Source organism: Odocoileus virginianus, chromosome 16 (assembly GCF_023699985.2).
Source record: "Odocoileus virginianus isolate 20LAN1187 ecotype Illinois chromosome 16, Ovbor_1.2, whole genome shotgun sequence".
Lineage (NCBI taxonomy): Eukaryota > Metazoa > Chordata > Mammalia > Artiodactyla > Cervidae > Odocoileus > Odocoileus virginianus.
In genome coordinates, this window is record NC_069689.1 from 18567932 (window position 1) to 18594182 (window position 26251).

General features: G+C 55.3%; 1 protein-coding gene across 2 annotated transcripts in view; it reads left to right on the forward strand.

Annotated features, from left to right (window-relative positions):
• The window catches only part of ITPK1 (inositol-tetrakisphosphate 1-kinase), a 156660-nt gene that overhangs the window by 15647 nt on the left and 114762 nt on the right, over positions 1-26251 (forward strand). For both annotated transcript variants that reach the window (XM_070477929.1, XM_070477930.1), the window contains exon 3: positions 22642-22666. In XM_070477929.1, the coding sequence (XP_070334030.1) occupies positions 22642-22666 (25 nt within the window). The remainder of the gene's footprint in view (positions 1-22641; positions 22667-26251) is intronic.

Here is a 26251-nt window from a genome sequence, read left to right on the forward strand (position 1 = left end):
TCACCGCTGACCTTTATTCGGAGTGCCGAGGTCCTCGTGTGGTGCACCTTTGATCTCCATTACACCCCTTGGGGGTGGGGGCTTGGAGTGCCCCTGTTTCCTAATAGAAGGAGTGGAGGCCCCGAGGGATTAAGGAACTAGCTCAGAGTCACAGCTAGTGGGTGGTGGGGCTGGGGTGGGAACCCGGGCTGGGGGCTTTGGGGCCTCCCCTCCACCTCGGAAGGGTCAGCCTGGGCCACACCCTCGTCCCTGAAGCAGCTGTGGGGGCCGGGGAGTGCCCGGTTCCTGACCCCAAGGTCGGCGTGTGGGCAGGGTGGGCCCACACAGGAAGCTGGGGACTTCCCTGCAGACATCGGGCTGGCCACTGGGCAGCCAGGGGAGGGGGGTGCTCCCCGGTTCTGGGCTCCAGGGCTGGCTGGTGGGAGGGTCGGGGCTTTTTGCCTGCCGGAGGGTTTGCAGCCAGACTCCAGGGTCAGGGCGCCGTTCCCAAGAGCGGGGTGACGGCCTGCAAGTGGGCCCCTGGCTTCCGCTTTCCCCTCACATAAACCTGAGCCTGGTTTATCTCCACAGTTGGTCGGACCCAGGCAGATTCTGAGGGTGCTGGGCCCAGGGTCACGCCGGGGCGTCCTGGAGGAAGGGTTTATGTAACTCTTCCTGGAGGGATGGAGTTTGGGGTGTGGGGCAGAGCTGCCTGGAGGCCAGGGCGAGGGCTGGTGTCTTCCCTGTTCCACCCGTCCCTGTCGGGAGGAACTGTGGGGTTGGTGAAACAGTCTAGTGTTATGTAAACACGCTATCGCCCTGTGGCTGTTTGGCCCTGCCCCCGGCTCACCAGGGAGCCTGTGAATTAGTGGGTGGGTGGGGGTCAGTCCTTCTGCAGAGGGGCGCGTCAGTGCCGGATGCGGGACCCCCTGCCGACCCCCTCACGTCCCGGGAGGCCTGGCGGGAGGAGCTCCACCGGGAAGCAGAGAGGGTGACGGGTGACTGGCTGGTGGTCCCACACCCAGGCCCTTCAGTCCCGAGGGCCCTGGTGAAGGGGCTGGGCCAGAGGCGGGGAGAAGGCTCAGGTGCTGGGGGAGGGGTCTGGTTAGGGTCTGGTTTTGGTCCCAGATGGTTCCTTTCTCAAAGGACCCTTGAGAAACCAGCAGCCGCCCTGCTCAGAGCCTTTGTCAGGGCCCGCCAGCCGCTCTTCTTGGCCGTTGCCGGACTCTCGTGGGCCGGTGGTTCTTTTTCGGGGCATAGCCTTTGGTGGCAGGTAGATAGCGGTGATGTGGGTGGGAAAACAGTGGAAAGAGGGCTGTCCCGGGCCCTCCTCTTTGCCCTGGCCACTGTGGGCTGCAGGCCTGGCCTGACCTTTGTCAGCAGGGCTTTCTGAGGCTGTGTGAGGAGGGAGCGGGGTCAGGAAGCTCAGATCTCATTCATTCTCACTATGAGCTGTTCGGCCTTCACCAGAGTCCCCTTCTGCGGGCTGCCAGCTCAGAGGCTGTGATCAGCGAATTTGTGACCCGAAGTGTCCAGTTTAGCTGGCAGGACCACCGGCCTGAGCCGTCAGCTCGGCAGGTTTGTTACGCGAGGCAGCGAGGAGGGGTCACTTCAGTTTATCAGCTGATAAAAACAGCACTTGGAAACAAACTAAGCCTGAGAAGGTCTGCATGAAATTCCGCAGTCTCTCTTGGGCAGGTTCGCATCTGACTTGTGAATACCACTAAAACACTCTTATTACAAAGGAGTAACGAACCTGATCAAAATTTAAACCACACCAAAGAGCTTGCTGTGGAACGCTGGTCTCCCTTAGACTTCACCCCAGGCCCTCGAGGCAGCCTTGTTCTCGCCTGTCCTCTGAGACGTGTGTTGTGTCTATACAAGCCCATGTTTATGCGTGCACACACACACACGCACAGCCCCCGTTTTTGTTTCTGAAACAGAGATGATCCATTATCCATGCTTTCCTACGCTTAATGTGACTGGAGTGGGGAGAGACAGAGGGCAAGCTGCAGTTTTACTCACACCCGACGCTGATGGAGCAAGTTCACATCTTAGAAGATTCGCAACTTGAAAGTTTGTCTGTAGGGGACTTACTGTACCCTCACGTTGGGGGTTAGGGCTTTAACATGAATTTTGGGGGGAACACACACACCGAGCCAGCAGCACCCCTCCTGGCAGGGGTTGTGCAGGGGTACATCCACCTGAGGCCGGGGTCCTGCCCCGTCTGCATGTGTGTGGCCCGTGGTGCAGATGCTACCGGGGAAGGAAGCCGACAGGTGTGCTGGGCCAAGCCCACCAGCTGGCTTCTGAGCCCAGTCCCCGTGCCCAGGGCATGACTGACCTGGGCAGGTGACGGGCCTCCCTTTTCTTATCTGTAAAATGGGTGCGCATCTAATTGGGCAGTTTGGGGGATCAGAGGCGGTGACAGCTGAGTTGATGGAGGTGGTCTTTGACACATAATGGGGGGTCTGATTATAAATAATTTCTTCTCTTCTCCAAATAATTTTTTTTTTTCTGCTGGTAGATAAATAGAGCTGAAAATCATCTCTGACCTCAAAACTGGTCAAAGAAAGGGGTATCTCATATGGCCCCTTAAACTGGGAAGGACCTCTCTTGGATGATAAATCCCTCAGCCCAGCACTCTTGCTGGGGCATGTTGAGAGCAGGTGAGGGTCCCCTCGATGGCCCGGCTGAATCTGGGTTTTCTCCTGTGTCTTTCCGTAGAGCCCTCCCCCTTCCCAGCCCCACATGCTGCTGGGAAGGGCTCCCCACCAGCTAGCCCCTCAATCATGCTGAGCCCCAGCTGAAGGAAATGAAAGCATGTCATCTTTTTTTCTTGGAACTTTTGGTCCTCTGTAAAGACCATGTACTATCATGAGAGGAAAATTTGAAGAGACAGATCATTCCTCTACTCCTAACCCAACCATCTCTAGTTCCTTTTTGTATCTAAAGTTGCAGAGATGAAAACGTTGTATGGGTAGCATTTTGATTTTTGCTTTCTGCAGGGCAGCCTTATAGTGTAAACAGATTCCATGTTGCTACAGTCTTTAGAGTGATCTTTAAAAAAATTTTATGAACTTTTATTATGAGCATTTCCAACATATGTAAAAGAATAATAAAATGACCCCCCCATACCAAGTATTAACCATAAGTTATGACTTCTCTTGTTTTATTTATTATTATTTTGGAGAAAACTCTCAGACATATTTCTTATGTAAATAATTCAGTATGATCTTTAAAAGCTAAGGACTTTCATAATCCATATGATAATATATTTATAGTTTTGTTTTCCTTTTCACACGTCACATATCTTAAAAGATGATAAAAGTGTCCGCTCACCACCATCCACTCTACCCCAACCCTGCTAGAAGAAAAGATAGGGACTTAAAACATAATCCCGGTGATGCTATCACACCTGAAGGTAAAGTACAATAGAGGATGATCCTTTTTCATTGCTTCGTGATAGCTCTGTTGGGTGTCTATGCTGTGATATATTGAGCCATAATCTTATGATTGACTATTTAGATTATTTCCAGTTTTCTTGCTGGTGTAGATAATAATGCATTGGATATCATTGTGAATACAATTGCCTTCCTACTTCGTATGTGTAGTTAAGATTTTTATCAATTCCATTGCGCCTAAGAATCTTATCAGTTATCATTGAATAACAGACCGTCCCCAGCGTAACCACTGTGAGCCCACTGCGCGGTGGGGTGGCGGTTTGGGCCAAGCTCCCTCGTGTGTCTGCGGTCAGCGGCCGCTCATTCAGGGTCTCTGCTCCTGGGGCTTGGCCTCTGGTCAGCCAGGGCGATGGGGGTGACCTGGCCGCGTGTGTCTGATCCCCTGGCAGGCTGCCTGGGTGTGCTCTGGGGGGCAGGGGTCCAAGACAGTGGGCACTTCCAAGGCCCCTGGAGGCGTGGTCTCTCCACCACGGTCTGTTGACCAAAACAAGGCTCAAGGCCCTGCTAGGTTCAAGGGGTGAGAAAGTAAACTTAACCTCTTTTTTTTTTTGTTTTTGACTGAGGCTGTCACATAAACCTGTTTCTGTGAAACGGTTGCTTCTTAACTTTTGTTGGACGTTGTGCAGAACTTTGAGGTTCTGATGAAAGCTATAGAGCCTATTCTGAAGAAACACTTTGCACTATGCACTAATATATATCCACCAAAATTCAGAGAAGGCCTCAGGTTCTCCGAAGCAGAGGTCCTATGGGTCCCAGGTAAAAGCTCCTTGTTCCACACCTGTGGCCTAGATTTTCAGGAGAGATGGTATGTAGGTGTCCTTTAGAACATGGTTTCTACAAGTTCATCCTCCAGGGAGCAATTCTGTGGTCATGTGAATTTGGGGAGCAGTGAATACCTGGAGATTTAAAGTACACAAGAGCGTATGAAAAATCCTGACGTCTTGCTGGAAAGAAACCTTTTGTCTTTGACTTAACACTTTTGTCCTTGACATCAGAGAAGACATTTTAGGAGACACAACGTGGTCCGGTATCCACTCTGTGACTCATTAGCTGTGTGACTTTTGACAGAAAGCTTAACGGTGTGACCCTTGGCTTTTCATCTGTGAAATGGGGGCAGTGATATGAATGCCACTCCATTGGCCTGGTCAGAGCAGCAGAGTCCTTGCAAAGGATGTGGATACCGGGAGAGGTCGTGGACTGGGAACCCTTGTGCAGATGAGTGTATGATCTGGCCTTAGCATCAACCGGGCAGACCATGGACCCTTCTTTAGGACCCAGGAGGTCCCAGCTGTGCTGTGCTTGGCGGGGTGAGGGGTGGCAGAGTCATGCCCTAGCTTGGGGGCCCTCAGGGTGCTCAGTCTGGAGCAGACTCCCTAAGGAAAGAAAGTCCATCCTCATCCATCCTTTATGAGTACCCACTTTATGTCCAGCTCAAGCCAGGCGTTCTGAGGCCTGGTCCTCTGGGAACGCAGCGTCCGTGGAAGGAGAGGAGGCTGGTGTGGCTGGCTGACCCAGGGAGCCCTGCAGGCAGGACTGCAGGGTGTGAGTGGGGGGAGTCTGGGCCCCTTTCGGAGCCTGGTGTTACCTGTGGCAGCCCCGCCCCCCACCTGATGAGCTTCACTTTTCTCAGCTGGAAAAAGACAAGGTTAGAGCAGAGAAGCCCCAAGTTCTTGACCGTTCCACCTGGGCGAGCCCTCTGCCCCAGGGGAAGCCAGAGTGAATCAGGCTGTAGCTCTTGCCCCCCCTCCCCGGCCCCCGCACTGCTGGGGGTCGGTCATTTCAGGAGTGCTTCCAGGCCACGTTTCCTGTTGTCAGTCTGCTTCTGTGTATATCCACCAGGACAGCTCCTGTGGTCCCCCCCTCCCCGCCCCCAAGTCAAGTGTTTGTTCGCGAGTGTGCGAATCCATCTGTGGCCAGGGTGGACAGGACCCCATCCATTGAGCTCTGGTCTATGGGGGGAGGTCTGTGTGGGTAACAGACATATCAACCAGTGAGTTAAAGGGGGTAAGTCCAGGGGGAACAGGATATGAAGTGAGAGCAGTGACGCAAAGGGCTCTGGGGACTGTCCCCAGAGTGGTCAGAGAGGGCCTTTCTAAAAGAGAGACTCCTCCTGTGACGTGGCTGATCAGAGAGGAGTTAAAATAGCTGCAGTGAGGCCGGAGCATCTCAGGCCGGGGGAGAAGCAAGTGCAAAGGCCCTGGGGTGCCTCAGGGCAGCGGGGAGGAGGGCTGGCCGGAGCCAGGTTTGTGCCACGTGAGGGAGGGAGCAATAGGGAGGGAGGCGGGGGCCACATTCTTCAGGGCTGCTCAGGCCATGCATGCGGTGCAGTTTGACTTTTATTTACGTGAGAGGGAAGGCGCCCATCAAATCACCCCAAAAAATAGTCCTTAAACATCGATGACCCCTTTAAAAGCTTTGGCAAGTGTTCCAAGCTCCAGGCCAAGGTGTTGAGGCTGTCTGTGCACATCATCCTTGAGGATGTTAAATGTCAGCTGCAAAGCATCGCTCCCAGCGCCCCTGGGCTGCGCTCAGTCCTCACATGGGTGACGGCCTGCATGTGTGACTGTGTCCTGGAGCAGGCTCTCCTCCTGGTGGGGTGCTCCCAGGGACCCCCCCTGTGTGCTTGGGGGCAGCCTGGTCTCCTCTCCCTCCAACTAAATAACAAAACGCTCACAGTAGGCTTTGGGAAGGAGGGACCTCGATTTCAAGCTGCTTCTTGCACTGTCCAGTTCTGTAATTTGGAGCAAGTCGTTGAGCTTCTCTGAGCCTCAATTTCTCCATCTGTTGGATAAACAGAGCACTTTTTAACCGTCACGGTTGATGTGTCAGTTGAAGTAATGAGTGTAAAGCTCCATCGTTCACTGCTGGGCACATTTATTTACTTATAAATATCAGCAATACCCCATCACAGGTCCTTAACAAACAGGAGGTAGATGTTGTTCTTATTGTGGGAGTGGGGTTAACAGGTGGTGCTGTGGGTCTGGGTCAGAGCCCATACTCAGAGCTGGGAGCACCGGAGCTCGCTTGGGTGGGGCAGATGGGAGGGTTGAAGGGTTAGACTAGTCATGTTCAAGTTTGGAACGGTCGTGGTAGTGGGGGACAGCTTTCTCCATCTAGGAAGGCCAGGAAGGCTTCACCCTGCAGGTGACCTTTGAGGGTCAGGGCAAGCTCAGTGGACAGATGAGAGTGGACTTAAGGAAGTCAGATAGGGAGCCGGCACGTGGGAAGGTGTGATGCTCCAAGATCAAAGGTTCTCACACAGGGCCTCAGGACGTGTCGGGGTGAGGACAGAGGGGGTTTGCAGGGAGCCCCTGGAAGCCGGGCTGAGCATCTGGAGCGCCCTGAGATGGGGTGCAGGGGAGGGAGCACCCCTGATTCTCCTCTCTCTGAGTGGCAGGTATGTATGGCACTGCAGGTGTACAGGCTGGACCCTGGAGGTGCCCCCTCACCCGCGGAGCCTGGCTGCCCCTCTGGGAGGTCGCTGCACATCTCTGAGCTTCACTCGGGGTTGGGAGAGCCCCCCACTTGCGGGGCCAGCAGGGGGATGAGAGGTTCGTGGATGGTACTTAGCACACGGCAGGCTCTTGATGATGAAACGGTGGCTTTTAAACGGAGTCCTTGAAGCCGAGCCTGTCTGACAGCCTCTTGTTGGTTTAGGGGAGGGGTGGTGCGCGGGGTGGAGGGACGTCCCTCTCAGCCTCCTGAGCTGTAGGCACGGAGCTGATACAGCCCTGCTACATGTTTCCTTTCTTTCTTGTTCTCAGCGGCTGCAGGGCAGCTTCCTTCCTCTGTCTGCCTCAGCCCCTTGCCTGGCAGCCCCCCATCCCCCACCCCCACCCACCAGGCAGTGGAGGGATGAGGGGCCCCCCCAGGCCCTTAGACCAGAAACATGGAGGCCCTCGCCGAGGTTAAGTGGCCTCTGTCCCAATGTGAGAGCCGGGTGATCCCCCCAGACTCTCCTCCTGGGAGGGATGAAGCGAGGTCATGGATTCTGCACGGAGCGTCCCAGGAACCCAGTGCAGTCCAGTCCATCTGGACCTTGGCATTTGGGGTGCGCCTGAGGCCAGGTGCCTCAGGACCCGGTTGAGCCCCCTGTGGCAGTTTGGGCTTGTCCTGAGGGCTCTAGGAGCCCCAGCAGGCGTGTGAGCTGGGCAGGTGGAGGCCAGCTCGCCTGGAGGACATGCAGGAAGTGTCATTTTTTTACCTTCAGAGAATATAAATGTACGGAAATAGACAGTGTAGTCGCAATTCAAATCAAGAGGCAAGTGAAAAGATCTGGTCCTAGCCATGCCCTTTCAGCCCTAGCTTGTCTCTTGGAATTGTTCCTAGTTTTTTGTTTCCAGGATATTTCAGCAAACGCAAGCAAACACATATGCATACCTATATCCATATTTATATTTGTGTACTTGGACTGAAAGGAGATCAAACCAGTCAGTCCTAAAGGAAATCAACCCTGAATATTCATCGGAAGGACTGATGCTGAAGCTGAAGCTCCAGTATGTTGGCCACCTGATTCAAAGAGCCGACTCATAGGCAAAGACCCTGGGAGGGATTGAAGGGAAAAGGAGAAGAGGGTGGCAGAGGATGAGATGGTTAGATAGCATCACCGACTCAATGGACAAGAGCTTGAGCAAGCTCTGGGAGACAGCGGAGGACAGGAAAGCCTGTCGTGCTGTAGTCCATCGGGTCACAAAGAGCTGGACACGGCTTAACAATTGAAAAGTTGTTTTTTTTTTAGTATATGTGCTGCCGAAGTGAGCACAACAATTGAAAAATATACCCGGACATATTTATTTATTTGAAAGTCTTGTTGTTTTGACCCAACCGCATGTCCAGGCAGATCCAAATCCTTGTTCTCAGATTCTGTAGCTCAGGGTTCCTCAGCCTCGGCGCAGTTGACATTTCAGCCCAGATCCTCTGCTTGTTAGGGGCTGTCCAGTGCGTCATGGGATGTAGCGGTGTTCTTGGCCTCCACCCACTGGGTGCTACCCCTTCCCCCGTTATGACAACCAGAGATGTCTCCAGGCGTGGGCACGTGTCCCCCGGGGACAAAATCGCTTCCAGTGAGAACCACCGCTAGGCTGGCTTTGTGTCCACCCGGCCACCAGGTGTGGGTCTGGCCTGCCCTGGTGGCTCCCTGCCCTCACACATACAGTCGAGGCCCACGTGGCAGTGTGCTTGTGGGCACTTCACGAGGCTGGTTCTCTGGCCTGGGGGTCATGGCTCTCCTGTTCCCCTGATGGAGACCCTGAACCTGTCCCTTTATGCTTCTGCAGACCTTGATTTTCTCATCTTTGAAATGGGGCTGACACAGCCTTTCCCTTCCTTGGGTGCCAGTGCAGACTGGGAGGCCAGGGTGTGATGCCCCTACCCCCCAGCACTGGGCTCATCCTGGGTGAGACCTCCGTGTGACCTCAAGTCCCCCTCAGTTTCGGGCCTAGGTTCTCGTGTATAAAATGGGAAGGACCCTCAGAGGCAGAGGGACCATGAGGGGAGAGGGGAATAGTAGGGGTCAGCCCTTCCGTCAGAGGCTGCGGTGTTTTAAAACCCTGAGTCCCCGAGAGGGTCATGGGCTGAGGATGGGGAGGGCCGGGCTGCAGGCTGAGGTCACCGTGCACATAGGCCTGGCAGCTATGCCAGGAGGGCATGCTGAAGCTCTGAGTGGCCCCTTCTCCGCCGCAGCCTCCCAAGCCCAGCTAAGCCCCCAGGGGGCCAAGAGTGTGGAGTTCAGACCCAGGCCGAGCTGGGTGTGCATCCCTGCTCCTCTCCTGCTAGCCGGATGGTTCGTGTAGCCTTTCTGAGGTCAGGTTCCACGTCTGTAGAGCCAGCAGTGCTGTTCTGAGGCTTAATGGGAGGCGAATACCTGTTGACTGGCTGCCTGGTCGTCGTTCAGTACCCAGCATGCTGTGGGTTACACTCCATCATCATGCCCGATTTACAGATGGGAAAACTGAGGCACAGAGTACAACACCTGGCTGTAGGAGGCATACAGAGACTGAAGCCGTCCTTGTTATTATGAACTGGCTTTTCCTGGGATTTGAGTCTGAACACCAAAGACTCTAAAGACAGAGAAAGACGAAAGATGTGCCTCTGGCTTTCTTGGGAAAGGCCCTGAGCCAGCTGCGGAGGGGAGCCAGGCTGGTTCTGGGCTGGGTTTCCTGGGCTGGTGCTTCCCCTGGGCAGCTGCGGGCCCTTCTCGGGGAGCTGCTTCACCCTGGTGCCCTGGTTGGCTTTGTTATTTTTTGCCTGCAGGAGCCTGCATGATCTGTGCCAGCGATAAAACATTCCTCGGTTGACGCTATAATCACACTACAAGGGACACTTGAAATTGCATTCGCATTTGGGAAGCTAATTTTAAAGAGCGTTTTTCCTTCATAATTATATGCAATCAGCCAGCCAGTGTTGATGGGGGTTCTCTTTTTTCCTCAGCCAAGAGACCATCTGCGATTCTCTTCCTGGCCCCTCCTTCTATCATGCAGTCGCCTACCTCCCTGGGAGGGGGACCCCCAGCCCTTGGCTGCCTGGAGACCCAAATGAAACCTTTCTTTGGTGACCGATGGGAGAGAAGTGGAGGCTGCTGCAGATTCTGGGTTGGGTAGCTGGATGGGTGGCAGTGTTTGCTTCTAAGATTGAGGCCCAGGTTGTCGGAGAAGGTGATAGAATATGATGCTTTGGTTTGGATATTGTAGGAGCCAGGATTCTTGTGGATGCAAGTGACAGGAAAACCCAATTGCGACGAGCTTAAGCAAAGTGAAGATTTCTTGAACCAGGGAAACAAATGGCACAGAAGCAGGCCCTCAGGGCCCCAGACATGCCTCCTGCCCTTCTTGCTCCTCACCCACGATCAGCCTCCATGATCTTTGCTGAGTTCTTTAGCTGCTCTAAATTCCTTCCTACCTCAGGACCTTGGCATGTGCTATTCCTGCTGCCTCACAGGCTTCCTACCCCCCACATCTGGCTGCTCCTTGGCCTTTTGACCTCAGTATAGTCCCCCCTCTTCTCTGTCAGTCCCTGGAGCCTTCCTTTCAGAACGTGTCATACCTCGTTGTATTTGATTCTGTGGTTTTCTTGTTCACCCTCCCTTCTGTGCTGGAAGCTCCTTGAAGACAGGAGCCATTTCTGTTGTCCATGCTGTGATGTGTCCACCAGGCTGGGCACACAGTAGGGGTTCAAGAAACAGGCATGAAATAAACGAATGAGTAAAAGGCGGCCTCCGATGGAAAGGTGGTTCTTGAGAAAGCAACCGTCGGGAGGAATTTAGTTTAAGAAAAATCTTGGCTAAGAAGAGGCTTTGTCTCCCCACCTCCTGCAGCTTGGACCCGTTCTTCTCTATCTTGAGTTCTTACCCTGCAAATTAAGGTCATCCCTGGAGAATCGTCCAGCGGGTTAACATCCTGAGTCAGGGAGGTAGGGGCCCCCCCGCCACTCCAAGCCTCCCCGTCAGGGTTGGAACAGGGTGGGTTGTGCACATGGTCCTTAGTTCCGGGGACACCCAGGTCAGGAGAAGCCACGGTATACTGGCCCTTCCAGTCGGGGTTTGACTCTGCAGGCTCCTCGACCACCTTCCTCATGGGCTGCCCTCTGAGAGGGGCCGTGCGAGGCAAGAGGCTTCCGCTGCTGTGGATGGTGGGCAAGGGGTGGGATGTTCACACAAGGGGGCTGACAGCGAGGGCAGGTGGGGGGGAGGGCACGGAGCCAGCTGTGCTGGGAGCAGATGGGGTGGGTGAGGAGTGGGCACCTGCTGCGGAGGTCTTGAATGCTGGGGGGCAGGGATGAGTCACAGCCTAGGTGTAGAGGGTCGCAGGCCAGACCCCTGGGGGGTGGGCAGGGTTGGCGGGTCCATGGCCGGTGGTCCTGGTGGCCCTCAGGACCGAGGCCTGTGTCTGGGGTTGGGAGGCTGCCCTTTGCCGACCCAGAAGCCTTCTTCCCCTCTGGTCAGATGGGGCTTCCTCTTTTCGGTGTTTTTACTTCTGCCTGGGCCCGGCTCCCCTTAGCCTCGGGTTGGCCGCTGCCGTGACACTCCGCGTGGGGCTGACTGAGGGATTTCTCGGGCTGTTTGGGGCCTGTTGCTATGGTTGCCAGCTGCAGCGCCTGGCTGGGTGGGATGCCAGGCAGGAAGGAGGTGTGGTGCGTGCCTGCCGTCTGGGAGGAGGCTCTGGAGCTTCAGCTTTCAGTGCTGGGGTCCTCTGAGGCCCCAGGCTCGTCCTCTCCTCCCTGGGAGGCCCAGAGGACCGATTGCTTCTTCTCACTGGGGGTCAGAAATGCTTAGAGATGGGGAAGACCTCCTGAGACGTTAGCCCGTCCCCTCCCCCCGTGTACCTGTCTCCCTTCCATGACCCTGGCATCCGACCTCTGCTCGAATCTCTCCCACCCCTGGGCAGTCGCCACCTCCCTACCTGCCTGGACAGCCTTCCTTGGGGGGCTGGCCGCCCCTTCTACAGCTGAGCCTAAACCGGCTTCCTCCTGCTCGGAAAGTGTGGCTTTGAGGTGACCTGTGGTCAGAAGGAGGTGTCAAGGGGAAAGCAGGCCTCCCCTTGCTCCTGGGCCTCGGGGGGCCCAGGCGTGTTGGGGCGCCACTGCGCAGAGATCTTGGGATGCCTGCGGCCAGTCACGGCTCCCCAGGAAGCCCCTTCTGGGCTGTTGACCCCTGGGCCTCTCAGGGGAGATGGCACTCCCTCCTCCAGCCTCTTGGGGGTCAGGGGTCTGTGGAGGGGCTGCAGCTCAGACTTGGGGCAGTGGCTGGGCAGTGGGGGACAGTTGAGAGGCAGGTCTGTCCAGAACAAGTCCTCCCCCGGAAATCCCAGTAGCTTCACCCCCGACAGACCCAGCTGGACCCCACCCTCATAGGTCACTGGACAGGTATGGTCTTTGCTAACAGACCAGACTTGAGACTGTGGTTCCGCTGTGGCTGATTTCCTGTGGGTCTTTGGGTGAGTTTCTTTTTTTCTTTCTTTTTAATACATATGTATTTTTTCATCTTTATTGAGGTATAGTTGACAAATAAAATTCTAATATATTTTTAAAAAGGCGATATGACCTGAAAAAAAAAAAAAAAAACAACCAACAACAAAACCCAGAGTAGAAATTGTGATATATTTGAAGTCTCCTGTGTGATGATTCAGCATGTGTGCACATTGTGGAAGGATTGGTCGGGTCTGTTCTCTCACGTATTTATTTACTCCCCCTCTTCCTTTCCTGGGTGAAAGCGATTAAGTGCTGCTCTTGGCAGGTTTCAGTCATAGAGTACAGTGCTGTCAACTGCTGTCACCGTATTATTCACTAGATCCTCAGACCGTTTTCTTTTAACTGACACTTTGTCTCTTTTACCAACCTTGCCCCATTTGCCTCATCCTGCCAGCCCCTGGCAAGCATGATTCTATTCTCTGTTTTTTTGAGTTTGATTTTTTTTTTTTTTCCAAGTTTCCACTCAGAAGTGATACTATGCAGTATTTGTCTCTCTCTCTCTCTGACTTTTTTTCACTTAGCATAATGTCTTGGGTGAGTTTCTTGACCTCTTTAAATGTCCGCGCTTGAAAAAACAGGACAGTCATACCCCCTCGTGCAGCCTTTGAAAGTTACACTCCGCGGCCGCTGTTGGGCGTCTCTTAGGCCCCTCCTGGCCCCCACCTCTTCCCCTGCCTCTCCCCCCACCGCCCCCTTTCCCCTGAGTGGGGAGTGAGGGGCTCAGGATTTACTCATGTGGCCAGTCCTTTGCGTTGTGTCCAACCCCTTGGAGCCTTCCCTGAAATCTGAGGTCTCGGAGGCCCCAGATAAAGACCCTGCCTCTTTCTAGAGTTGGGTGATCAGGTCATCTGAAGGGGCCAAGGGGCAGGGCCTGGTACCCCTGGGGCCTGTAAATGGGTGCTGGGCAGGCCCCTGCTGGCCCCGATGTGCCTAGGTGCTAGGCTCCGGTTCCAGCTTCTGTCTGCCGAGGCATTTCTTGGCAACTTGGAGATGTGGCCTTCAGTGGAGCCAGGTGGCCTCGGAGTTGGGGGTAGAAAAGCCTCGGTGATTTGAGCACCTCTCAGTCCTAGAGGTGGACCCCGGGGTCAGGAATGTCATCCCTTCCTGACAAGCTAAGGCTTCCAGGCCGGGGGCTTGAGGTCTCTGACACCCAGGGCCTGGGCCTTTTTCTCATCAAGAACCCCCGTATCGGCGTTTGGTTATGGCCAGTGCCCCCTTTAGAGTCCCGTGGGCAGCGTAGGGGCTGAGCTCCAGGTTTCCCCTTGGTGACTGTCCAGGCCCCCAGTGAACCTCTGGACAAACCTCAGTTAGCCACAGCCCGCACATGGAGACTCTGAGGGGTGTCTGAGATGCAGGGGATGGCGGAGCTGCAAGAGCCTTGATGTTGGGATAGACAGAATAATGTCTTGCTCCCTCCAGGTGTCCTCGGAACCTGTGAACATGGTCCCTTATGTTGCAGAGGGACTTTGAGATGGGAGAGGATCCTGGATTATCTGGGAGGGCCCAGTGTAATCTCACGGGTCCTTATAAGGGGGTCAGAGTGAGAGGTGACAGCGGGAAGCAGAGGTGGCCAGGGAACGCAGATAGCCTCTAGGGCTGGAAACCCCACAGGCGTGATTTCTCCCCAAGCCTCAGGAAGGAACACGGCTCAGCTGCTGACCCATTTTAGACGCCTGACCTCCAGAGCTGCGAGAGAACACACTTGTGTTGTTTTCAGCGGTACTTTGTTGTAATTTGTCACAACAGTAATGGGAAATGAATACAGTGTTCCAATGCACTGCCTTTTCCGGAACCTCCTGTTGGGAGGGACTGGATCAAGGTCAGAGCCAGCCTCTGACTCCCTACCCTTAGTCACAGACCCGTGGATAAGGTTGGTGTTTGATTCCCAGGGCCTGCTTTCCCACTCCCCATCCTGCAAGTAGATAGAGGCTGGGAAGATGTTTGATTCAGGTGCTGTGGTTTAAGTTTTCAGTGATTGGGGGTGGGGCCAAGCTCACCTTTGCTTTGATGTGAAGCAGCCTTGGTGCTTGTGGCAGAGGGGCCCATGGAACCCCAGTGCCCAGAGGCCCTGGCATTGCCCTGGAGGGTGCTGGTGCTTTGCAGCCGCCCCGCTCTTTGCACCTGGAGCTCAGTTCAAGCGGCAGTCTTCAGAAACTTTCCCCTGTCACTGCCGTCCCCCAGAGGCTTGCTCTGTTCAAGGGCCCTGTGGCTCCCAGCCTCTCTAGGCAGGGCTTGTGGCTTGCGGGGACCTCTGTTCCCAGGCCAGCCCAGAGCTGGGTGGAGAAGGTCAGCAAATGTTTGATGACCGGGAACTCTGTGCTCCTGTGCTTGAAGGCTCAGGACAGCACAGGGCACAGACACCTCCCCGTCCTCCCCACCCCACCGCACCCCCGGCCACAGAAGGTGGCTCAGAGAGCCCTTCTCTTGGTCTCGGATTCCAGCCCTCAGACCTGGAGGGAGCTTTCAGTGGTAAGGGAATACTAGCAGCAGAATCTGGGTAGATGGAGATACTTAATCTGCTGTGGAATGCAGCCTTTAAAAGAGTGTCGGCATCCCAGAAGCAGGTCTGGCACAAGCTTGTGCAGTTATTTTGAGCGTGTGTGGTACCTTGAGGAGAGTTGCTGAAAACAATCCAGACCTTGGACAGGCTTCTCCCTCCCCCAGTGGGTCCAAAGGACAGAAATATGACGCAGGGATTCCTGCCTCCCTTCCTGCTGGAGCTTACCTTGATCACTGGGCTGATGTTAAAATGGCTTTGCATTCTTGGAAATAAGAAACTGCTCAGAAGAGAACCGACTGAGTCATTATTAGCCCCAAGGCAAGTGACTGAGGCCCAGAGCTGGGGGTGGCGGAAGGCGCTGGAACCAACCCTTCCTGATGCCCCTGTGGGTCTCCTGTTCCTGGTAACACCCTCCTGCCTGCAATTTAGGGCCCCTCCCTGATTATGAGAAGGAAAAATTGTAGCACCCCGTGCAAGGGGGTAGTCAAAGATCTGAAAAGAATTTCAAGTAGAGGATTTTTAAACTGAAAAGTGGAGGTGTGTCAAGCGCCATTAGGGAATTTCAACATTTGTTTTCAGATGAAAAGTCAGGGCCATTTCCAATCTGAAGCGATGATGGTTCAGAGGCAGCCGGGCACATTCTTGGGTCGTCTCCGCCCCTGCCTCAATTTCCTGAGTGGGAATTGCAAGTTGAGGAGTGGGCTTTTAGAGCGTCTTGGCCTCCGTACTGTCGCTTGTGTCTCCGTAGCAAAGGCCTTTGGGCCTGGGCGGTTCTGCTTTCTTCCTGGAGGTGTGGGAAAGTGAGTCACTAACCCTGCCTCTTGCCCACATCCTGGGTTCACGAGGAAAAGCCACTTCTGGGGATCCCGTGGGCTTGTTCTAGGTCTGAAAGAGTATGCTGACTCATGCCTCTGTGAGGACCCTCTGGCCCGCCCGCCTCCTCCAGGTGGGGCACCTCTATGGGGAAGGGCTTCAGTTACTGGAGTAGCTGACTGTCCAGTCTTCACAAGGGTTTTACACTCCCCCTTACCACTCCCCGCCGCCCCCCCACTGCCCCCCAAGCAAAAAGACATTGCTAGCTTTCAGTTTATCTGGTTCTATCTTGGAGCTGTCCAAACAATTCCAGTGTTTGTCCTGGCTGAAAAATTCTCTTCGTTTGTTGCCTTTGTATTGGGCCATTTCAGTTTCTGGCGTTGCTAAGAGAAGGGAAATCCAAATTATGAAACCATCGGCGAGTGAACCAGGCTACAGCCTCGGAAGCAGACAGGCAGGGGTGCTCAGGGATGGAGTGGAGGCTGGTACCCTCATTCGGGTGGTGCTTGTGAGCGCCTGCCAGGTGTGTGGGGAGGGGCCCGCGGTGGGCAGGGGCAGCTGGAATAAAGAAAAGACTGTCAGGTTTCAGGGGCTCATGGCCCCAGGCTGAGCACAGGGCGGCCTTAAGTGTCCATGGCCTTGTGGCCAAAAGGCTGTCGTTTCTGCCCAGGGAAGCGGCCAGGAACAGCCTTTCAGCGTGTATGATGTTTGAGCTGCTCCTGATGGATGAGCAGGAGTTTGCCCAAGGACAGGCGTTTCATAGCAGGACCAGCTTGTGCAGTCTCAGAGTTAGGTCAGGCCTGGGTGTTTTTACAGCTACAGGGTCTCTCTTGGGAGAGTTTGATGAAAGGAGGGGCTTGTGCTACTCCCCCAACCCTTGTGTACGGTATCTCCAAATGCCTGTGCTAGGAATCTGGGGTGCAGATAGAGGACACAAGCCCTATTTCCTCAAGGAGCGTTTGTCCGTCAGGATGGGCCTGGCTAGGCTGCAGTAACAAGCCTCTGGAGAGGTTGGTGACAACAGGTTTATTTATAACTCAGAGTCCACTCTGGGCCCGAGGACTCTCCAGGGCTGGGGGCCTCCCTGGGGTGTGGCCTCCCTGGGGGCGCTCAGCGCTGGTCCTCTGCATCTCGGCGTCTCTCATATTCTCAGCACCGTGGCCAGATGGTTCTGTTTCAGGGGCTGTCCTGTGCATTGTAGGGCCTCTGCCTTCTACATGCCAGGTGCACCTGCCCCAGTGTGACAATCAAAAATGCCTTCAGGTGTTGCTAAATGTCCCCTGGAGGGCAAAATTGCCCTGGTTGAGAACCACTCCTAAGCTGAAAGTCTTCTTAATAAAAAGTCTTTAAAAAAGTCTTCTTTTTTTCCCCCCTGGTTCCCAGCCTCTCTTCACAGCCACCCAGCCAGGTTTCCCTCTAAGAGTGGATCTGGGATGGCTTTGGGGGCCGTCTGTGCCCCCATGCCCCCACAGTTTCTGAGCAATAGGAGGACAGGCTGGACAGCCGACCACCAGCCATCAAATGGTTCTATTTGGGAGTGACATGGGTTACTTCAGTGCACATTTCCTTGGCCAAAGCGAGCCGCATGGCTGTGCCTAGCCTGGCGAGTGCGTGTGTGTGTGTGTGCGTGTGTGTGCGCATATGTGCGTGTGTGTGTCCAGGGGAGTGCCCAGGAGAACTGTCATACTGGTGGACACCATTCATGTCCACCTTGCTAGCTCTTAGCCTCGTAGGGGTTGGTGGCCCAGAGCCAGGCAGCCTCCATGTCAGTGCACCTTGCTGGGGCGTGGGGGCTCCGAGGAGGGTGGGAGCCCAGGAGGGAGCCTCAGGAGCTGACCTGGGCCGTGGGTTAGGTGGTGATGCTGGTGTGGCATTTGGGGCCGTGGGACCAGAGTGTCCCTCCGTGCACGGGTGAGAGAGGAGGCCCGGCCACCCATTCGGGGAGCCCCAGTCCTCAGGAGACATTTTGAGGGCCCCGCCATCTGCTGGCCGGGGAGAGATGGGGGTGTGGGAGGTTTGCCCGCCAGCCTCATAGTGCTAAAGGCCGTGTCATTCGGGGCTCCTGAAATCTGGTAATTACCGAGCTGGCTGGGATGCGAGTGATGCCTGGCTTCCACTTAGATAATTACACACTTCCTGTCTCCAAGTGGTTCTTAGCTCTGGTGCAGGTGCAGGTCCTTTCTCCAAGCCCACTGGGGGTGGTGGGGGAAGCCCCTGTTTCCGGGTCAATTCCCTCCGCTGTGAGACCGCTGCCAGGCGGCCTGGCCGGCCTCCCTCCACAGCGGGCTTCTCCAGCCTTCGCCATGCCTGCGGGGGGAGGCCGGTGGCCATGGCCGCACCCGTCGTGAGAAAGCATTTCTTGATGAACCCGAGAGGCCCCCTTTTTGGCAACTTCACTCTTCTTTGGCCTCTGCTCTGTTCTCAGAGGTTCTGGAGTTCTCCCAGCTATCACAGGACTCTTCTTGCCTTGTGGGCAGAGGGCACCTCTGACAGGGCGTCGTCCCGTCTCCCTTGCTGATTTCTCTCGCTTGCTTGTGGTCTACTCGCCTGCGGCCCTGGGTCTCGTACCTGCCCTGGAAAGGTCTGGAAGGATTTGAAATTTCCCAAGGGTATGCTTCCCTTGGAGGTCTGGGGACGGAGGTCCCTTTTGCAAAGCAGATTCTCCCTTCATCGGATAGCCAGCTTTTGGAAAAGCAAGTTTATGAGTGGTGAGGTAAGCCTCTGTCCAAAACTTATGAATCCAATATTTATCAAGGAAATGACAGTTTTAGAGCTGGGATTTTTCTCGAGGCACAGGTTTTAGGTAAAATTCTTTTATTGTTTAACTTTTACTGTTACTTTTTTCTATAATTTTAGAAGTGTTCGTAGTATCTATGCTCCTTATCGAAAACTTAGAAACTACCAGAAAATAAAATAAATAGAATAAATAAATAAATAAATAGAAGCACACATCACTTTACCGCTGCGTGTATGCATGCTAAGTTGCTTTGGTCGTGTCCGACTTTTTGTGACCCTGTGGACTGTAGTCCACCAGGCTTCTCTGTCTGTGGGATTCTCCAGACAAGAATACTGGAGTGTGTTTTCATGCCCTCCTCCAGGGGGTCTTCGCCACCCAGGGATCGAACCCGTGTTTCTTACATTTCCTGCTTTGGCAGGCTGGTTCTTTACGGCTTGCGCCACCTTAACATTGCAGTTCCCTCCATATCTGTTTCACAGATACCCAAGTAGTTAAGTGGGCTTAGACATCCGGTTAACTGGATGCTCTGATGCCTGCCAGGCCCTGGAGAGGGTGACATGGCAGCTCCCCTTTGAGCAGCACTGGGAAGCTTTTCTAGATAAATCCTGAGCTCCTCTATTCCACTTCATCAACTGGTTGATTGACCCTTGTCTACATCAGGCATCTTTATGCCAGACCTCGGAATGCTGGCGACTGTTTTGTGTTGCTTTTTAATTGAAACAGTACATTTCTCTAGTTTGGGGGCTTGCCTTAGAGGCTCATGGCACAAAACTCAAGAAATGCGTGAGGCTGCACAGTGAGAAGGAGGTCTCCTCCCCCTTACCTCTCAGGCACCTTTGTCCTTGCTCATGACCAGAGGCCGGGCCAAAACTGTGTTCTGGTTGTTCCTTCAGATTCATTCTGCATGGACACAAGCATGCCTTTTGGTCCAGGATGTTGTTCTGAACCCAGGTCACCGTGTGCGGCCCACAGGGTTTACATCTTACTTTCGATAGCAGTATCTTGGAGAGAATGCAGGCCTTGCGGGGCCTGGAGCACTTCCTCGTTCTTTTAATCTGGTGCATAGTATTCCTTTGACCGTACGCCATTTGTTAGTGGCCCCTCTTGGGGGGTTTAGGTGCTGCAGGCTTTTGCTCTCTCGGGCAGTGTGGCAGTTAACATTTACAGTCCAAAATGGTTTGCTTGTCCAAGTATGTCTGTGGGGCGGGGTCGTGGAGCTGGGGTTTTCAGGAGGAGCAGTTTACTCAGTTGACGGCAGGTTTGGTTTGTCTTCTCTTCTTCCACTCCCGTCTCCCTCCCTCCTTCGCCCCCTCCTCCCGCTTCTCCTTTGGTGTCACAATTTAATTTCTGAACTTTCTAGTTAGGACCAGATTTCCGGAGCCTGTTGCTTGGGAAATGAGGCTGTTGATACCTTTGTTCTGCAGAAATTCCAGGTGCAGAAGTCTGAACCCCGGCAGGCTTAGACCTTGTTCTCCCGAGGGTGAGGCATCCCACCCTCGGGACGTGGTTTTCTGTTTGCCTCTTTAGGCGCCCCCCCCCCCCACCCCCACCGTTACACCAAGGTCCTGGGGCACAGAGATGAAGCTTGCCCTCTTGGTGCCTCTGAACTAGCTGTGCCATGACCGCGTGGCCGGTGGGGAGCCTGGCTGCTCTCTGGAGGCCGCTGGGTCTCAGGCTCGCTGGTTAGAGTAATGGGCGATCACTGTGGAAAGCAATGTGAGCGCTCAGTGAGCCTTCCCTCCTCACACTGTGAGTGTGTCTGGTGTACGTGTGGCTGGGTGCTTGTGGAAAGGGGAGCCGAGCCCCCTCTTTTCTGCCAGAAACGCCATTTATCCTGTTTCTGACGCTTTGAGCTGCAGAGAAACTGCGCCAGCTCCTGGGAGCTCAGCCCCACTTGAGGCTTTCAGTCTGTCCTCAAGACCACTTTTTTTTTGTTGTTTGTTTCTTTTATTTTATGTGTTCCATCTGTTTTCAAAGTTGGAGTCCTGTTTGTTTTTTAGAACGGGGGAGGAGGGTGGGAACCGTCTGGGCTGTGTGATGTGGACGGATCGGAAGTGACCGCAGCAGCTGGCTTCCTAAGGACGTGAGAGCCGCATGCCGGGGTGATCTGGATGTGGAGAGAATTCCCTCGGAGGGAGAAGCCAGGCCAGGCCGGCGCCTGGCAGAAACCCTGCCCACCTGGTGCGGGTTATGTGCACAGGAGCCTGTCTCCTCCAGGCCGTCCGTCTGTCTGTCTGGAGTCTCGTCACCTGAGGCTTCTTTCTCCCTCAGCTGTTGGAGGTTTCCATCCAGGCTGGGGGCAGGGGCTGAACCAGAGCGAGGAGACACGAGCCTCACCTGGCCAGTCACAGGTCCCTGGCAAGTTATTGTTTCCGGTGCTCCTGGGGAGCCAGGACCCTCGGGGATGGAGGCGGGGATGCTGGGACTCAGAAAGGAACGGCGCAGGTTGCGAGCCGATGCCTGGAGGCAGTGCAGGTTCCGAGTGACACCATCCGTCCCCCTCACGTGGGCCCTGGTGGCCCAGGGCGATGCTGCTGTGTCCAGCCCGACCCCTCGTGAAATCAGGGAGATTGATGGACGTCGGCTGCTGTTCCTTCCAGGACTGCAGAGCAGCTCGCAGTGGGGACCGCGAAACCATCAGCCTCTGTGGTTTTCAGCTGGGGTTCCTCGGGGCCCTGGGTCTGGGGAGGGGTGGAGGGGTGGGCGGCAGGCGTGTCCCGCCATGTGACCCGGTCACCCTTCTGTTGCGTCTTAACCGTCTCACGTGGTGGCCACCTCGTGCGTTTCCGCTCGGTGCCCGGTGCTCGGAAGATGCTGGGCAACTCTCGTGGGAGCCGTTAAACGACAGATGCCAGGATCGGCAGGTGTCTCCTCCGCTGTGCTGCGTGAGGTGGTGGGTCTGCTCACCGTGGCCCAGAGGTGTCCCCAGGCCTTCGTGCCTGCCTCAGGCAGTGAGCCCCTTGGTGACCCGAGCCATGGCTGTTTCATTTGTCTGGTCCCCTGCAGGCCAGGCTGGGTACAGGAACTGAGCTCATGTGTTGAAGTTCAGGGGGCATCTGGATGCCGGGCGGGCGCAGCTAGTGATCCTGACCCGACCCCACTCCAAGGAGGCCCTGTGTGCGAGGGAACCCTAGATCCTGACCTTGCCTGGTCACAGCCTCCTCTGAGTGTCAGGGTGGTGGGGGTGGGGGCCCCCAGTCTCTGTTCTCAGGAAAGTACACACAGGCCTGGCTGTTGTGTTGTCTGTGGTCCACGTGGGCTCCGCCCCCGGGTGACAGCCCGTTGCTGCTCCCGAACCATGGAGTGGGAAGGAAGGGTGCCCCAGGCTCACCCTGTGTGCACGGGCCCAGGGAGGCATCGCGAGTCAGGGAAGGCTTCCCAGGAGGGCGTCTGTTGGAGCTGAGTCCCAGGCGCTGGGATGGAGAGTGTGGCCTGAGGCTTAGAGATGCCAGCCGATCCTGTGTGCCCCAAACCGCTTGCAGTAAGGAGTGTGGGTGGGCGAGGCAGCAGGGAGCTTTTGTGTGCCTCTGTGGGGATCTGGACCCCAGCCCCGGCTCTATGGGGTGGGGCGAGTCAGGGCACGTGGTCCTGGATTGTGGGGGAGACGTCGGTGGCGGGGGTCAAGATCCAGGGCTGGGAGGATACTGGTGACGATGGGAACCAGGGTCAGAGGGCGGGTGGGTGTCGGGGGCTGAGATGGCCTGCGGTAGGCAAGTAACTGGGCAGGACTGGAGGGCCCGGGGGCCTGGTCCTTGTGGGAGGGTGGGTGGGCTGGAGTGGGATGGGCTGAGGCAGGCCTGGGGGTGCCCGGGCAAGAGTGGGGGTGGGTGGTTGGCTTAAGGCCATCGGTGGGCGGAGGGTCTTCTTGGGGTGGTTCAGGCTGGAGCTGTGCCCACGAAGCCCGGGCCCCGGGGATTGGAGTGGGGGATGGCTGGCTGTGGGCCAGATGGGCAGACTCCAGCCAGCCTCTTCTAGGCACCCAGCCTTCTCTCTCAGCCAGAAGAGAAGGCTCCGAGGACTGGCTGGGGGTTCATAAACGTCCCCCTCAAGAGCGAGGTCATCCCGGGGACCACGGCCTGAGAGGTGCAGCCGCCGCCCTGCCTCCAGCTGGCTCTCGTGAAGGTGCTGGAAGGTTACTTCCTCCCTGCCGGAGTAACCTGTGTTTTCTTTGTTTTTCTCCACAGGAAGCGAGGCATAGAAGTCGTTCAGGTGAGTACAGACCGTGCCCTCGCCTCACCGTTGTGCAGGTGGAAGGGGCCTGCAGCACTTACCTTCCCCCCTCCCGGAGGAGTCTGGGCGCTTGGCCTCTCTCCACCTGCTTTTGTTTTAACTTCTCTTTCTGTGGAATCGACGTGATTGCTGCCCAGGCTGGACAGGAGTTGGGGCCGGTGGTCTGGAGGGGTTGAGGAATTGCTGTGCTTTGTCGGTGGGGGAGCGGTGGCACCTGGGCCCGGGTGGGCAGTGTGAGGGGGCATCGCCCCACGTCCTGGTCCTGGATGCTGTTGTGGCCCGTCTGTGCCATCCTCAGGGGAACTCCAGCCCTGGGTGCCTCAGCTGTTAGCCCTCTGGGGACAAGCGTTCTACCTGGGCTGTTCTTGTATCACGGCCCACGTGGTGTCATCTCCTCATCTCCGTAGACCTCTCTTCTCCTGCCCCAGGGTGCGTCCCTGCCCTCGTTGGTCCTCTGCTCTCCATGGCCGCATCTGATCTTCGCGATGTTCCCCTGGCCCCGGGGCGTGAACTGAGTCGGCAGGGACTCCTGACCCCGTGTTGCCTCGCTTTGGGTTGGACTTGGATCACGAGCTCACTGGGGCTTCCCTTATGGCGCTGCGGTAAAGAACCTGCCCGCAGTGCAGGATTCGCAGGAGATGCCAGTTTGATTCTTGGGTTAGGAAGATCTTCTGGAGGAGGAAATGGCAACTCACTCCAGTATTCTTGCCTGGAGAACCCCATGGACAGAGAAGCCTGGTGGGCTACAATCCCTGGCGTCGCAAAGAGTTGGACATGACTGACCACACACACATACACATACATGAGATGAGCTCATTAGCTGGAGAAGGAAGGATAGTTGGAGAGAGAAGCTCTCCTGGTGTGTGGAGCTTGCCCTGTGGGCCCCAAATGGATGACAAGCTCGGACAGCAGCAGTGATGCCAGGAGGCTGGGTCTGTCTGAGAGTGGGGAGGGGTGGGGGGCGGGGACACGCCAGGGGCGCCCGCTGGCCAGCGCCGTTTGTCCTGGCAGTGATGACTCGTGGGGGGATGGGAAGAGGGCCATTTCTCTCTGCGTGGACGTGAAGATGCCCTCAGACCCTTCGTCAGGGGCAGGCTGTGATGTTTGCACCAGAGGTTCTGCCTGGCACCTAACAGGTGCTTGGTGAGTCCCGAGGGTATCCTGGTTGGGCTCCCTGTCCCTGCCCAGGGTGAGTCTGCCTGTGTGTGCAGCTTGGCTGGCAGCCCTTCTTCTACCTGGGGCTGCAGAGAGCGGAACCCAGACTAGGGCTGCATCAGGGCTGATGGAAGCCTGCCCACCTGCTAGAATATCTGAGGAAGGCTTTTATACAGCCTGCTGAGAAGTTCTCAGAATCCATCTTGTTAACTTCGGCTCCCCTCCTGCTCCCCACACCTGGCAGGTTCAGGGGGTGGGGCCCTCAAGCCGCTCTGCCCCTGGGACCCAGAGAGTGTGGGTGGTGGGTAGGGTGGGGCTGGGCGCCTCCGTCTGGCCGCTGTGGTGGCCGGCTGCTGAATTCTTCCTCCTGGCCTCCCTCTTCATAGCTTGTGGGTTGAACTTGTCACCCTGAGGCTGAGGTTTGTTTTGGAAGAGGAGGTCGTTTCTGGAAGCTTCTCAGCAGCTGTGTGTTTTTCATCCTGCCTCATCTTGGCTCTGCTGTTTCATGATCTGCACTGAACTTTTTCTTTGGCCCTCAGTTTCTCCATCCATCGAAAGGGGGAGGTCCAAAGGATACTCAAAAGTAATGCTTTCAGCACCATTTTGATTGATTAGTACTGGCTGCCCAGAGGATTTTAGTCTGTGAATGTCTGAGGACAGGGATGGATTGGTAATGCCTGCCTGGGGTCCAGCGGTGGGCAGAGCAGATGCAGCTGTACTCGTCCTTCTGGAGCCTGGTGTCTCCTGCTCCAGGACACTTTGGCTTAATTTCATCTCTTAATCGTCTTTGATGGTTTTCTTGGAAGCCCCCGATCCTTTGTAGATGCTGCTGTACTCACCACCGGCAGTTGAAGCTATAGCTGGAGGTCACTGTGAAGGGCCAGGTACTTCCCGGAGGTTAGCTACAGCCTCCATCAGGGTCCACGGGGAAATTTCTCTTGGGAGCCGTTTTTAGAGGCAATGAATTCATGTGCTCCTGAACAGTGGCTGCTTAAAAGGTGAAGAAGAGGTCTCTGTCCCCAGTACCTGATCCCTGTTCACACCTGATCCTAGGCTATAACCCAGTGTGATGCCACCCCTCCCATGGGACGGGACAGGAGGAGGGCAGGCGGAGGGAGCCCCTGGAGCTTCAGGATGTGAGGGCCAACCCAGGGGTCAGTGTGTTCGCTTTGCACGGCTTCCCAGGAAGACCAAGACCTTTAATCCACTTAGTCTCTGGGTGGAACGGGAAACTGAAGCCATTGTTTTAGAATGTACCAGGCAGAAGAAGAGTTGTGAAATCTTTCTTGATGGGTCTGCTGTTCATTTGGGCGATGACTTGGGGGAGGAAGTGGCGGCTGGGGACCAGCATGAAAGCAGGCTGGATGCTTTCCATGCCAGCATCTAAAAATAAAACCCACCACGATGCCTCTCTGTTCACCTCCTCCTGGCATCCCTGCGTGTTTGGAGAACTTGAAATTTCAGGATATAGAGTAAAAACTCTTTGTAGAAATTGGAAACCAAGCCACTTGGCCTTTTTTTCTTTTTTTCCAAAATCAGCCAAGCCTCTGTGCACCAGACCCCAGGCTGGTGGGCCCCTGGATGCTGGCGATGGGTGTTTGCCAGTCGCTGGGGGGCAGTGATTGGAGAGGAAGGAGCAGAGTAAGCATGCCACAGCTGCCACTCAATATTCCCCGTGCCAGGTGCTCTGAAGGGCACGGTCCCACTTTGTGCAGCCACCCAGTGATCTGAATGGTGTTTTCATGTCCATTTTAGAGATTAGGAAACTGAGACTCAGAATTTTTCCTCTCGAGGAACTCAGTTGGTTTGTGGAGCTGAATTTGAGTGCAGTTGGTTTGTCTGTAAAGCCCATGGTTTTTCTGATAACTGGGTCTCTCCTGCATGTTTATAGATTGCTCTGCTTACTACATGCTTTCATACCTGTTGTTACCTGGGCTTTGACTCCTGTTAATATTTTAAAATGAAAAAGGATGTTGGGACCTCAGTTCAGGAACCAAGACTGTAAAATGGTGTGAGACCTGCAGTGTGTGTCCTGGTCACAAGAGTTGTTCTTATGCTGTTGAGCAGCAGTAGTAACACCAAGAGAGCTAGCATTTTTTGGGCACCACTGTCTACCAGGCAGTGATGCCATTTGCTGGAAGGAGGCATTTGTATGTGACCTCTCCAGGGCAGGGGTGGGAATACACGGATGAAAGGTAGCCTTGCAGACCCTCGGCCTCCTCATCTGTTCATTCCCACAGCTGATCTCATGGCTTTTGGTTCTTCCACATTCCAGTCAATACCTTGTATCCTCTGTCTTTTCAATTTTAGACATTTCAATATGTGTACATCGGTATCACATTGTGATTTCCATTTTCATCTCCCTCAAAATTAATGACGCTCAATACTTCTTCATGTCCTTCTTGTCCA